We start from the raw sequence: 12,007 nt of genomic DNA on the forward strand, positions 1-12,007 counted from the left end.
GTTTACTCCCAAGATAGAATGAAGCACTTTATAAATAAAATTGCACACCACAATTAACAACATTTCTACACTCTACCTTCATTTACAGCAGTGGTCTCCAAAGCAGGGGGTGTGCAAGGTGATCCATTGGGGTGCAGGAAGAAAATAATAGAACTTCTATTTATATGGAACGTCTATAGAAACTCCAGTAGAACTTAATCTATAGTAACTTCTATGTAACTGCCACAGGAAATACTTAATTTTTCTTTTTCCTTCTAAATCTGTTTTCTGTATATGAAAAGTACACAGTATTATAGTGGTACATGTATAGAATATAAGTTACATATATATACTGGGGAACATGCTTAAAGTTTCCTTTTAATAAAAAAGTACATGTGATCAAAAAAGTTTGGAGACCACTGATTAACAATAATAAAATTGAAGATATGGGGAACTCAGTTACCAAACAAGAATTCACACCCATGTCAGTCCAATTGTGAGTTGTAGTAAACACTGAATTTTAAAGTAAGTTAACAATCTATCTTCTTTAATTAATCCATCTTCCCCCCCCCCCCGCCACAAGTGAAGACAAGTTATCATAGAACTTCTTACCATGTAGTCGGACGACTGGGATCTAAGCCCCTTGGAAAATGCAGGAGGCTTTGCTGAAGTTGTAGGAGTCTGACTGAAGTTCAGAGCCATTATTTCTTCCAGTGATTTTAGTGTTTCCTCTTCCTCATCACTCTCTAAGTTGTAACCTAAACTTTCTTCATCACTATCAAAATCACCCCTGAATTTCCTTTTCAGTGCATTGCTACCTGCATTGGAATTTCCTGAACTCTCTTTATCTGAAGGTGCTGCAGGGCTTGGGACACTCGGCACAACTTCCAAGGCAGCTGGGGGAGACGCTGTTGGAGGGGCGTACTCTGAAGGCAAAGATCCCCCAGAATTTTTCCCTGAAGATTCATTAGAAACAGCCTTAATAGTCTTTGCTTTGTGTTCCTTGTGTTTGGAGGATTCTGTAGAATGCCCAGAACGTTCTTTTGAGGAGGAACGCTCTTTATCTTTTTTAGGAACTGGAAGAGTGCAATTTTTAGTATTTAGTGGTACTCGAGAGGAAACAGCACTTGGAACATGGGAGAGGAAAGGCAGCTTTGTCTCCTTTGCTGTCACAGAGGCAGGCGGTTTGCTTTTCTGAAGGCTGCTAGCTCTTTTAATTGTAGACTTCTCCTGAGGTAAAGGTAAGTGGGGTTTCTGTGTTTTAGTCTCTTTGGTACTTGCTGAGTGGCCTTGGTCACTATTCCTGGAAGAATGGTGGCCAGAATTTGAGGGTGCCAAGTCTGCAGAAGAGTGATCTGTTTCGTCATCAGGCTCCTTGGCTATATCTTCCAAGCGCAGAACACCACCAGGAGTCTTCAGTGCAATGTGCCTTATAAACTTTTCTCTCTGATGGGATGTGTCTGGGCGCTTCTCCAGGAAGGACTCTTTTGCTTTTGGTATGACAGGTTCTTTTGTGCTTTTCAGGTCTGAGTCCACAGAGTTCCTTTTTCTTTTGTCGGAGAATTTATTCTGTTTAGAGCCTAAAATTAATTTTTGTTACATCAGTGAGAAGTATACTCTTCTGTCTGGGTCAAGCTTATTCACAGAACACTCTGAAGAAATGTTTAAATTCTAAGGTTAGGCTAAGATTACTCACTATTTATGTAGTGAAGAAAAAGAACTAATGCTGTCATTTTACACCAACTGACAGTGATGTCCAAGAAATTTAGAGCTAATGACATATGCTCTTTTTTATTGCTAGTCTATTAGATTACTATCTTACCAAAAGTATCACTCCCTAAAACATTAGACACTGATACTACATATTGGAATACCTGGTTCTAGAAATAAAATACTTTTACATCCACAGGCATCTAGATTTTAGCTAATAAGCAAATATAGTAATAAAAAGGCATATAAATAACTTATTTAAAAATAAATTCATTGGGCTAGGTGGTGGTAACACATGTCTTCAATCTGAGCAATCAGCAGAGAGGCAAGGGGATCTTTTTTAATATAAAGCCAGTCTGGTCTACATAGAGAGTTCCAGAAAGCTACATAGAGAGATCTTATCTCTAAATTAATAATAAATAAGTAAATTCTACCTTGCGTGGTAGTGCATAACTATAATCCCAGTCTTAGGTAGGAGGATCATTAATATAAGGCTAGCCTGTCCTGGAAGAGGGTAGGAAGGTTGGACAATACAGTCTTAAAACAGCCACCACCACCTCCTCAGCCAATCAACCAAACAACCCCCCCCAAAATCATTAAGTAAATAGACTTACCCAAGTATTTCCATCTAATGATTACCACTAATTCTTGTATGTCTCTCTGAAACTGAATCACAGTTTCAGCTGTGATAGGTTTAACTGTGTCTTCACAAATATGTTCAAGTACTGACCTTCAGCAATACAGGATGAGATACCATGTGACTGAGTGGTATAGTTAGTTACAAGTCAAGGAATGCTGAATACTACAAGCACACACTTGAATCTTTAAGACATAAAGAAGCATTCTTCCCCTAGAGTTATCAGGAGGGCCTTACCAATGCACTAACTTTAGACTTCAGCTTACTAGAACTATGAGGTAATACTTTCTGCTGTTTTAAGCTCTCCTAGCTGTTACAGATGCCTGTATTCATTAACAACTGCAACCAGAAACACTTTAATAAGTATATATTTTCTGGGCAGTGGTGTAAGTCTTTAATACCAGCACTTGGGAGGCAGAGGCAGGCAGATCTCTTGAGTTCAAGGCCAGCCTGGTCCATAAAACAAGGTTCGAAACAGCTAGAGCTACACAGAGAAACCCTGTCTTGACACTCCACAAACTCTCCAAAACAAACAAAAAATTATATATTTTCTGAGTTCTGGTTTATATGCATGTTTGAGTAGAGGCTGTTGGGTGTATCCTCAATCACCCCCACTTTATTTACTTGAGCAAGGTCTCTAGCTGAACATGGATCTTACCAATTCAACTAGTCTAGTTTGCCTACGTACCCTGGGGATCCTGTCTCTTCCTTTAGAGCACCTGGGTTACAGGTGGGATGTGGCACTTGCCCAGCACATATGTGTACTTTACCCAGTGAGCCATCTCCTCATCCTAAGTTAATCAATCTTTAAAATTTACATTATGCTAAAAAAAAATTTCATTGAGCCTGTTGTGGTGGCAAATGACTGTAGTCCCAGCACTTGGGAAGCAGAGGCACGCCAATCTCTAGGTTCAAGGCCAGCTTGGTCTATATAGTGAGTTCCAGACAGCTAGACAAGAGATCCTGTCTTGAAAAAAAAAATATTGACCTAAACTTTAATCATTCATTTAAAATTCATGAAGAAAAAAAAATTCATGAAGACTGGTAGTAGTAGATACTTGTCTAGCCCATGCTTAAGGCTCAGGAAGACAAAGAACACCAATAATGTACATAAGCTGTATTCTCAAAATCAAATTTGCCTAAATCTGTGTGTGTGTGTGTGTGTGTGTGTGTGTGTGTACACGTACTGATTTCTTACCATTTTTGAGTTTGCTTGTTTTGAGTTTGGGAGGAGGGATGAAACAGGGTTGGTCTGGAACTCATGTAGCTGAGGATGACCTTGAACTCCTGATCTTCCTGCCTCAACCTACTAAGTGATCAGCATGGTGGCAGGAGACATAGTCAGACATATCTTCATGAGTCTGGTCTACACTGATTAATTGCTAGGGCAGCCATGGCTATATAGTGAAACCCTGCCTCAAAACATAAACCAAAACAAAAAGCCCTCAAAATAAATAATCTTAGGGGTTACCTTTATGAACACATAATCTGGAAAATGCAATTTTAAAAATGAAGCTAGCCAAATGTGATGCTCCCCCCTGCCCCGCCCAAGTCTGAGACTCATTTTCTAAACTTTCTAAGTAGAGGAATGGCAGGATTTTCAGTTCTGCTGTACTTCTTAGATAGCCTATGAGTGGGCTATTGGTTTCATAGTCCTCTGATTATAGGTGAGCACCACCATGCTGGGTTTCTACACACAGACACTAGAGATCGGAGCCATTTCTTTACCCCCTGCAGTTTTGTTTCTGAGGCAGGGTCTTGCTCTGCAGCCTAAATTACAGGCATAGAACATGTACAGAGGCATTTTTAAATCATCACATAAATAGCACAAGGAACACAGTAAGTTATCAGTAAGTGTTAGCTGTTTCTGTGTTCACTACATCTTCCCAAATGTAGGAATAACCTGCAAAGTTCATTTTTCAAAGTTAGAGGTTATGGCAGAAAAAGCCGACACACTAGATGAATAAGGTTATTTCTAGAAGTCTTTCATTTCCTCAGGAATAAAATTCTGCAGTGTTAATTTTTAATATTTTAGTTCTGGATCCCTACTTCAGATCTTCTTAACCATGGTTGTCACCTCAAGTTGCTTCAGATCTTTCTGTGGGCACGAGAGATTTAACATATAAACGGTGTTCCAGACTCCTAAACAATAAACCAGGCTCTCCCAGGCTCACTTGCAGTGTTCAGAGTTTAAAGTTCTATTTTTTCAATTAAGAAAAGATACCTTAAAGAACTGAGTTAGTGGATTGTGGTTGTGCATGCAATCCCAGCACAGAGGCAGATGTAGTTTGTTGAGTTTGAGGCCACCCTGGGCTACACAGGGTTCCAGGACAGCCAGGGCTATAAAGAGAGAATCTGTCTCAAAAACAACCAAAAAGAATTCCTGAGCTAACAGCTATTTGTGATTAAAGTATCAATTAAATCTCGTAGACGTCCTTGAGATGTAATATTAGAAAAGCACCTTTGTATTTGGAATATTTGGATCTTGTTTTAACTTAATATAAGCATCTTTAACAGTACCCCAAAATACAAGATTATGCTCATCTGTTCTAGGACATCATTCCACTGTAGCTCAAGCAAGCCCCAAACTTGCAATCTTCTTCCCTCAGCCTACTGAGTGTTAGAATCACAGATTTGTGCCATTATGCCATATCAAGATTAAGTTTCTTGATGTAGACAAAGATTCAGAAGTGAAACACTCAATACCAGTATAAAAAATACACTGTTAAAACACACTATTAGGAACTCCTGAAGAAGGCAGAGAGCAGTCAAGAAAACAGACTATGCAGAATAAATTCAAGCATTTATTTTTTGAGGTCAGGTATTGCTCTGTAGTTCAGGCTGATTTCAATCTCTAGAGCCTCCTGTCTCAGCTTCTCAAATACTTGAGATTACAGAAGTGTGTCACTATACCTAGCTCTGAATATTATTCTTTTGGGATGTAATTGTATCACACTCTTAACTATTTGAGACATTTAACTCTAGGAAGGGAACTGAATATTGAAACAAATTTATTTAAAAACTGGTATGAAAAAGATACAAACTCACTTAGATATTCTATGTTTAAGTCTGATGCTACCTACCTGAAAGTTCCCATGAGTCTGAAGATGATCTTTTTCTTGAGAGATGTCCATTTTCCTATAAGGAAAAGGAGAAAATTAGGAATTTTAAGAAGTAAAGAATATGAACATACACCTGAACAGACTTCTAGACAAATAGAGTAAGCACTTATAGTCAGAGGTAGCTTTAAAAACCAAAACCAAAACCAAAAACCTTTATAAAGATCTTAAAATGAAAAGTATGCTGGAGATATAACTCCGGGGTAGAGTGCTTGTTCAGACACACAAAGCCCAAATGCAATACCTAGTACTAGGGAGACACGCACACGCACACTCTCAATCTCTCACAGGGCTATCAGTATTATTAAAGAAATCCAAAAATAAAGTCCTTGTTTCATAAGCTCATGGTGATTTAGAATTTAAAACTTAATACTGGAGAGATGGATGGCTCAGTGGTTAAGAACACTCACTGCTCTTCCAGAGGTTCTGAGTTTAATTCCCAGCGACTACATGGCGGCTCACAACCACCTGTAATGGGATCCAATGCCCTCTTCTGGTCTGTCTGAATGCAGTGATAGTATACTCACATAAAATAAATAAATAAATCTTAAAAAAATTAATATAATAGACTATTGCTATATGAACCAAATATTACATCTTTTATCATCAGCAACCTCAGAAGGTACAATTTTATTACAAAGAGGCCTCTAGATTCACAAATACCTTCTAGTAATATACAGAGATTTCTTTTTATTCACACCTACAACATTACAGTTTATTTTTTGTTTACGTGATTTCAAATTTTCAAATCAACATAGCACTTCTCTGCAGTGCTGGAGATTTGACTGCTTCTCACATGCTTGGCAAGTGTTCAACCAGTTAGGTGCATTCCCAGCTTTGAGATCGATTCCTATTGCACATACAGCACAGCTCACGACCACCTGTAACCCTAACTCTAGAGGACCTGGGGGCTTCTTTTGGCCTCCACATATAGGTTCAAATAAAGTAAATAAATCAAAGATTTATATATAATCTGAAACGGTGGTTCTTGAACTTTTAGAGGGCAGTCATCTGGAGGTTTTTTAACTGAAGATTTCTGTGCTCTGACTCCACTGTTTGTTACTGTGACAGAGAGTGCATTTCAGACAAATTCCCAAGGGCCTTTGCTGCTACTGCTCTGAGGTCATTTTGAGAAGCACTGCTCTAAGTTGTTTCCTGTTCTTCTATATTTGCCATTCCTTAAGTACCTCCTTTTGGCAAATACTTAAAAAATTACAATACTTGCCTGAAAGAATGTTTCATTCTTTTCTAATGTTTCATTAGAAAAGATCTTTGTGGGACTGGAGAGATAGCTCAGAGGACCTGGGTTCAATTCCTAGCACCCACATGGCACTCACAACTGTAACTCCAGGATATCTGACACCCTCAAACAGACATACATGCAGGCAAAACACCAATGCACATAAAAAAATGAAGAGGAATCATTAAAAAATATTGTTAAAAGATCTTTGCTCCTGGTCTGTAAAAATCAGGGTAAAGATTGAATATAGCCAGGCAGTGGTGGTACAAGGCTTTCATCTCAGCACCCAGGAGCACAGGCAGGTGGAGCTCTGAGAGTTTAAGGTCAGCCTGGTCAAAAAGGAAGATCCAGGAAAATAAGAGCTACACAGAGAAACCCTGTCTAGAAAAAAACAAAATAAATAAAGAATTCAATGAAGGGTAGAGATAACCTAATAAAACCAGCACCAGCCCAAGTTGTTCACCTGTATTTCCTTAAATGTTATGGATTAATAAGTATATTTAGACTTAGGTCTAGCACGGTACAGATATAACGAAGCTACCTCAGTAGTTACTGTACATACCAGATTTGAGAGATTGCTCTTCCCAGGTACAGCCTCACTGTGTTTGCTGTGCTCATGCCTTGGCTTACATTTTTTCCCTACACCAGAGGACTTTAAGGAAAGATTGCTTGTTTCTGAGAAAGAATTTTCCGAGTTGATTCTCTGCTCCAACTGTTCCTTTCTCAACTTCTTCTGTTCTCGTTCTCGGCAGTAAGAAGCTAATGACAACTGGAACCTCGCCCCCAGTGGGCTTTCTCCTGGATGGTGCCTGGATAGGCTGCTTCTGCTACTAACACTTCTGGAGCTGTTCTTGAAGATGTCACCTTCTGTGGCCGGGGCCTGTTTTCTGGAGTCTTCACTGTTCTTGACTCGATCTCTGTCATTCTTCTCCCTGTTACTTTCATGAATGAACAATGACTTCCTTCTCTCAGGAGACCGATGTTTTTTCTTCCGTACCTTGATCTCTTTGGGCAATCGATAAGAGGAAGGAGCATAGATGCCCGCTCCTTTGGGTAAATATTTGGTGCTTAGAGACATACAAGGCCGACGGGACTCATGGACACCACGATCTTTGTGCTGCTCTTTCCCACCTTTCATGAACGCTTCTACAATAGGACTTTCTTCTGATGACATTCTCTTGGGTTTAGGCTTTTTTGGTGGAGATAATTTCCTTTCAAATTGCTCTGTCCCAGTGATGGATAATCCATTTCCTCTGAATTTGATGTTTGATTTTTGAGGAGAATCCAACATATGTTTGTCTAAAACAGCCATAATTAAAACACATACAAACCACATATTATTAAAAATAAACTGATGTGTCTTTATATGTTTATATTAACTATTAGCTTTTAACTGTACTGAAGCTATTAAAAAATTCAAGCCAATTTATATGTGGTGATAAAATATATTTTAGGGTAAGAGAGAGAAGTTAAGAGATAGGGTTATCTTTTATGAAGTTTCATGAATCCCTTCTGCTACATCAACTAATCTCCCTAGGGCTTTATTTGTGAGCTACTTTACTAGAGAATACAAATAATATAAGCACTATAAGCTGGAATATTTTTAATGTTAAGAATGTAGAAATGATGCTTTACTGTTTACCACTTTTTCGCTATAACAAACATTTCTTAATTCTGAACAGTATAATCAAAAGTTTGGAGGCTCTTCACCTCTTAAACAACCCATCAAAAATACATTACCATCCATACCTTGTTTTGAAGCTGGCTTGAAGAAATCTATGATTGACTGCTTCCTGAAAATAAAAGCACAACTAATATGACATCACAAGACCAAGTGTTAAAAACTTAGTATTCTAGATTAAGTAGGGAATGTTAGATTTATAATATGGGCTGAATTCCACTTTCTCATTTAACCAATTGAGTTCTGAAAGCATCAATCATAGTTTGCTAAACCTCAAGAAAATTAAAAATATAACCATATTTTGCTAAGTTTGTAAACACAATTGAGCCTTATACAGAAACCTGATAAATACAGAGATCATAGACCTGTTTAACAGAGACTTGCAACAGGAGAAGAGCGGTTGAGAGAATGAACAATTAGGTTGATCAGAAAAGGATTCATGACTCTTACACTAATCTCTTACATTTTTATAAGATCCAAAACTAACAGCAAAAACTAGAATGAGCCACAACTTGTGTTTCAATTTTTTTTTTAAAGATCTAAGATTCCTTAAGATTAGCCAGGAGCGGGCTGGAGGGATGGCTTAATGGTTCAGAGCACTGATTGTTCTTCCAGAGGTCCTGAGTTCAAACCCCAGCAACCACATGGTGGCTCACAACCATCTGTAATGGGGTCTGATGCTCTCATCTAGTGTGTCTGAATTGAGCTACGATGTACTCATATACATAAAGTAAATAAATCTTAAAAAAAAAAAAAAAAGATTAGCCAGGAGCAGTAGCACACACCTCTTAATTCCAGCACTTAGGAGACAAGACAGATATATTTATGTGAATTCCAGACCAGTCTGGTCTATGGAGTCAATTCTAGGCCCGGTAAGGGCTACACAACAAGACCCTGTCTTGAAAAATAAACAAAAACAAAAACAACAACAAAAAAATCCCAAACAACACAAAACCCTACATAAACAAGAAACAAAGATTCAAGGGGCGGAAGAGACGGCTCACTGGTTAAGAACACATGCTGCTCTTGCAAAGAAGTCAGGGTTCTGCACCCACATGGCTATTCACAAATGACTAACTCCAGTTCCAGGGCTATGTGAAGCCATCTTCTAGTCTCCTCACACCAGGCACACATCATGGTGCAGATATACATGCAGCCAAAACCACTCATTCGCATAAAATAAATATAAGTGAAATATATAAAAAAACAAAAACAAACCTTAAGATATTTTTACAAAAGCAGCACACTACCTAAGTAAAATAAAAAGGGAATCGGACAGTTAACAAGTTAAAAAAAAAAAAAAAAAAAAGCAAACCCCCAAAAAACCCAAATCAAATAACCTTTAATAATGTGTAATGTGTATGGATTATGGCACCCTAACATGGGCATACAAGCATACACGTATTACCAGAACCTATACTCTGATCTGTTTAAGCATGTTGAGATGTTACATGTAGAAAAAAATTCAGTACATTATTTTTTCCTGAAATGTATCCATTTTGTTGAAAGAGAAGCAAACAAGCAGTGTCTCTAAACGCTCCTCCACTGAGCCAGTACTCAGCTGACCTCCTCTAGTGTATATTTTACTGGTCACATCAGAACAGTGCACATCTTCACTGGTTTACCTAGACCCCACCAGTATGTTGAGAGAACCTAAATGATTATGAGAAATATGAGGTTGCAGGTTATGAGAGAATACATGCATTTGTTTACAGAAAGTAAATTACATTAGATAAATTAACACCACCGCTGAGTCAAGAAATGCTAACCTGCAAAGGGAAGACAAATGATGTCCTATTACTGGCAGTGGAGAGGTGCAAAAGAACCCCGAAGCAGCAAATTAAAACCAAGACATACTTATAATCTTTAACATCACATCCCTTCCCTAAAGTATTAAACCTAATACTATTCTTCAATACATCCAAAAGGAAAAAGTGGCTTGGGTAAACCATGAAAGTGTAAATGAACTCTGCAGAGGTAAAAATAATTGTTTCCTAAGTTCAAGCACACAGAAATGTCCATTACTTATGTATAATTGGTTCAAAAAAAAAGTTATGACAGCTTCACAAACCTTTACCTCAATGTCCTGGGACCAAATGTGTTAGAATTCTCAATTTATTGGATTTCGGAGAGGAAGTAACCTGAACGTATTATATACAGCCCCCAGCAGGATCTAGAGCTGCAACCTGTAGCCAAAATATTAATATTTCTTCAGTAAAGCTTAGCACTCTCAGTAGAATAAAGACCACCCACAGCCTTATATTAGCTCTGGTCAACCTGGCTTAGCTACCGAGTAAGCTGTGGTAGAAAACTTAATGAAAACGTTTGCTTTTCATAGCTTTCTGGCTTTCAGAATTAAAATAAAGGATTGTGAGTCTGTGCCGCACAATTAAAGCATAAACTTATATGTCTGCTACCACATCTTAAAATTAAAAATAAAAAAATGACAGTACCAAGTTCGTAGATAATTTGAATATGTTTTATTGTCAGAGGATGTCATTTGATGAAATTCTCAATCATTAACATAGCTCCCAGAAAATCTTTACCATATTTAAAAAAAAAAAAAGAAAGAAAGAAAAAGGAAAAAAAGAAAAGAAAAAAAGAAAGGTCTGTTGGGGAGGGAGAAAGTCACTCAAAGAGAAAACAGGTGCATTCCAAAAATGTTTTTAGTATGAATGGTCGTGTACACTGTACTATTAAGTAATTCGTGGGGTTTCCTTATCACATCTTACATAATTAAACTCTGTACAAACCACCAGGGCCAGAACGATCTAAATAGAGGCTTCGAGAAGGGAGGGCCCCAGGGCAAGCGCTCGAAAAGGAGAAAAACAACCTTCTACCTAAAGCGGGCTCTCTGCAGCCATCTAGGCTGGTGGTCACTAGACCAAAAGCAACACCCCAACTACAGAAAAGGAGACTCCAACTCCCAGAAGCCCCCGCGCGGAGGCGGGGCGAGGGCTTGCAGGCCCCAGAACATTAAGGCCTGAGCTCGCTGAGGATGGCGGGAACTGAAGAGCAGCCGTCCGCAGTCCTCCCTTATACCCGTGCCCCCGCGACCCAGCCCCTTCTCAAGCCCTCTGCACGGTACCTGTCCCCAGGACTCTCTGTTCTTTTTCCCGCTGCAGCAGGGGTGGTACTACCGGGTCTCAGATGGCAGCGCGGGGGCGACGACCCCGGGGCTGGGGATGAGGGGAAACCTGGCCTAGCGGGCATGCAGCGCCTTGTCATGTCGGCGCCGCTGGCGACGGCGGCATGAGCTGTGGCTGGAGAAGCTGGGTGCGTGGTTGCCGTCTTGCTGCTGGGACTCGGGGAGGCTGTCGGTGCAGAGGTGGGCGGCACCCCCTACTCTCTTCATGGCGGTTCTCTCTTCGGAAGTGACTCCGGTGTGAGCGGGAAGGAACCTGAGGACCATCAGGGGGCGGGCCTTACTTGAGGTGCCGCGTCTCGATTGGTTGAACTGAAGGTCACTCTGATGGTCGCGCAATAGAAAGCCTCGGCCTGCCAGGAGAGGGCGGGTTTTTTGGAAGGGGGAGGGGAGAGTGAAAACTGCCCTCCCCAGGCCCGTCACGTGCGCCTGGGGCGCGCGCCTCTTCGTCGGGGCCGCGGCGGCCTTGGCGGGTGCGTGGGAGTGGGAAAGAAGA

The 12,007-nt window shown here is 39.8% G+C and overlaps 1 protein-coding gene across 3 annotated transcripts in view; it reads right to left on the reverse strand.

Moving 5' to 3' along the window:
* Window positions 1-11,756, reverse strand: part of Slf2 (SMC5-SMC6 complex localization factor 2) — a 51,550-nt gene extending 39,794 nt beyond the window's left edge. Inside the window, exons 1-6 of one of the 3 annotated variants that reach the window (XM_052185113.1) lie at window positions 11,455-11,549; window positions 10,444-10,552; window positions 8,435-8,478; window positions 7,248-7,984; window positions 5,410-5,464; window positions 592-1,559 (exon numbers count right to left, since the gene is read on the reverse strand). In XM_052185113.1, coding sequence (XP_052041073.1) covers window positions 592-1,559; window positions 5,410-5,464; window positions 7,248-7,976 — 1,752 coding nt within the window. In that variant the 5' untranslated portion in view covers window positions 7,977-7,984; window positions 8,435-8,478; window positions 10,444-10,552; window positions 11,455-11,549. Of the gene's footprint in view, window positions 1-591; window positions 1,560-5,409; window positions 5,465-7,247; window positions 7,985-8,434; window positions 8,479-9,584; window positions 9,617-10,443; window positions 10,553-11,454 lie in introns of all 3 variants that reach the window. The other 2 variants (XM_052185124.1, XM_052185104.1) reach the window with 2 other exon arrangements.
* Between the last annotated feature and the right edge of the window lie 251 nt (window positions 11,757-12,007).

Source organism: Apodemus sylvaticus, chromosome 1, assembly GCF_947179515.1.
Source record: "Apodemus sylvaticus chromosome 1, mApoSyl1.1, whole genome shotgun sequence".
NCBI lineage: Eukaryota > Metazoa > Chordata > Mammalia > Rodentia > Muridae > Apodemus > Apodemus sylvaticus.